General features: G+C 41.5%; 1 protein-coding gene across 1 annotated transcript; it reads left to right on the top strand.

Annotated features, from left to right (window-relative positions):
- The first annotated feature begins 543 nt into the window (after positions 1 to 543).
- LOC147616742 (uncharacterized) lies at positions 544 to 1062 on the top strand. Its single transcript, XM_086777195.1, has one exon. It carries the CDS (start codon positions 544 to 546, stop codon positions 1060 to 1062), a length of 519 nt encoding a protein of 172 aa, XP_086633321.1.
- The last annotated feature ends 346 nt before the right edge of the window (positions 1063 to 1408 follow it).

Here is a 1408-nt window from a genome sequence, read left to right as displayed (position 1 = left end):
GCATAGATCAAGTAAAATAGGAGGTGTGTCCCTGAATTTGAACAATCAGCTGTGATTAAGGAGGCACATCAGGGAATAGCAGGAGGACAATTCTCTGGTGAGATAACAAGGAGAAAGATATTTCACGCAGGGCTATGGTGGCCCATTGTGATTAAAGATGCCCATGAATTCTCAAAACAATGTATCCAGTGTCAAAGAGATGGCAGGCCAACTCAAACAGATAGAATGAGTCATCAACCTGTATTACCCTTGGAACCATTTCAAAAATGGGGGATGGATTTTGTAGGACCATTCAAACCAGCTGCAAGGTTTACACGAAATAGGTATGTCCTTGTTGCAACAACTAACTATTGTACAAAATGGGTAGAGGCAATAGCTTTGAGAGACAATAAAGCCTCTAGTGTGGCCAAGTTTTTGTATAAGAACATCATGACCAGGTATGGGTGCCCAATAGAACTAGTTTTAGATCAGGGGGCCATTTCCTGAATAAGATCATCAAGAAGCTGACCAGAGTTCACCTGATTACTCACAAAAAAATCAACAATGTATTATCCTCAAGCTAATGGTCAGGCAGAGAGCTCTAACAAAAATTTGGTTAAAATCCTGAAAAAGATTGTGGAAGAGAACAGGAAGGATTGGGACCAAAAGTTAGACTCTGCTTTATGGGCTTTTAAGACAGCATTCAAGGTCACAACAGGACTCACACCATTCAAGTTAGTTTATGGGTTGGAAGCAGTTGTACCAATGGAGTTCCTGGTCCCTAGTTTGAGAATTGTAGTAGCCCATAAGCTATCAACTGAGAAATCCTTGGATTACAAATTGGAAAAATTGCTAGAGTTGGAACAGGATAGAATTCAGTCAGCTTATATTTCAGAGGTCATTCAGCAGAGGAGACAAGCATGGGTTAATAGAAATATAAAGTTTAAGATGTTCAGGGAAGGTGATTTAGTGATGTTCTATAATTCAAAGCTGGGACCACATCCCAGGGAAGCTGAAACTTTGATATGTGGGCCCCTTCTTGATAAAACAAGCTATGGAACAAGGCACGTTCCTGTTATCTAATTTATCAAGGAATCAGTTTGGTAAACCTGTCAATCAATGGGTTTCGACTCAAAAAGCATTTTGGGCCACAACCGACTAATAATGTTATAGCTGTCCGACTCATCATGGTGGCAGTCGGTCATCAAGATCAACATGCATCTATAAAAAGGGACAGACAGGTGCAAATGGAGTCACTTGACGTGAGTTGTTACACAAGCCAGCTTATAATTACCAACATCTTGTTCAAAAAGACGCATCACACGTGGTCGGCGAGGAGAGATGTCCGGCATGCACAGAAGCTTTGTGAGCCTGGGTGACGAAATTGTTGAGGCATTCATGGACCGCTCCAAGCAAAAGGGCCCTATAA

Source organism: Cibotium barometz, chromosome 38, assembly GCF_041138505.1.
Source record: "Cibotium barometz isolate CiBa-2024 chromosome 38, ASM4113850v1, whole genome shotgun sequence".
NCBI lineage: Eukaryota > Viridiplantae > Streptophyta > Polypodiopsida > Cyatheales > Cibotiaceae > Cibotium > Cibotium barometz.
Note: the sequence above shows the minus strand (reverse complement) of the source record. Positions and strands in the feature narration are given on the sequence as shown.

What these genes read in the sequence shown, in the direction of transcription:
- LOC147616742 (XM_086777195.1), top strand. Translation starts at nt 544, where the DNA reads ATGTATTATCCTCAAGCTAATGGTCAGGCAGAGAGCTCTAACAAAAAT.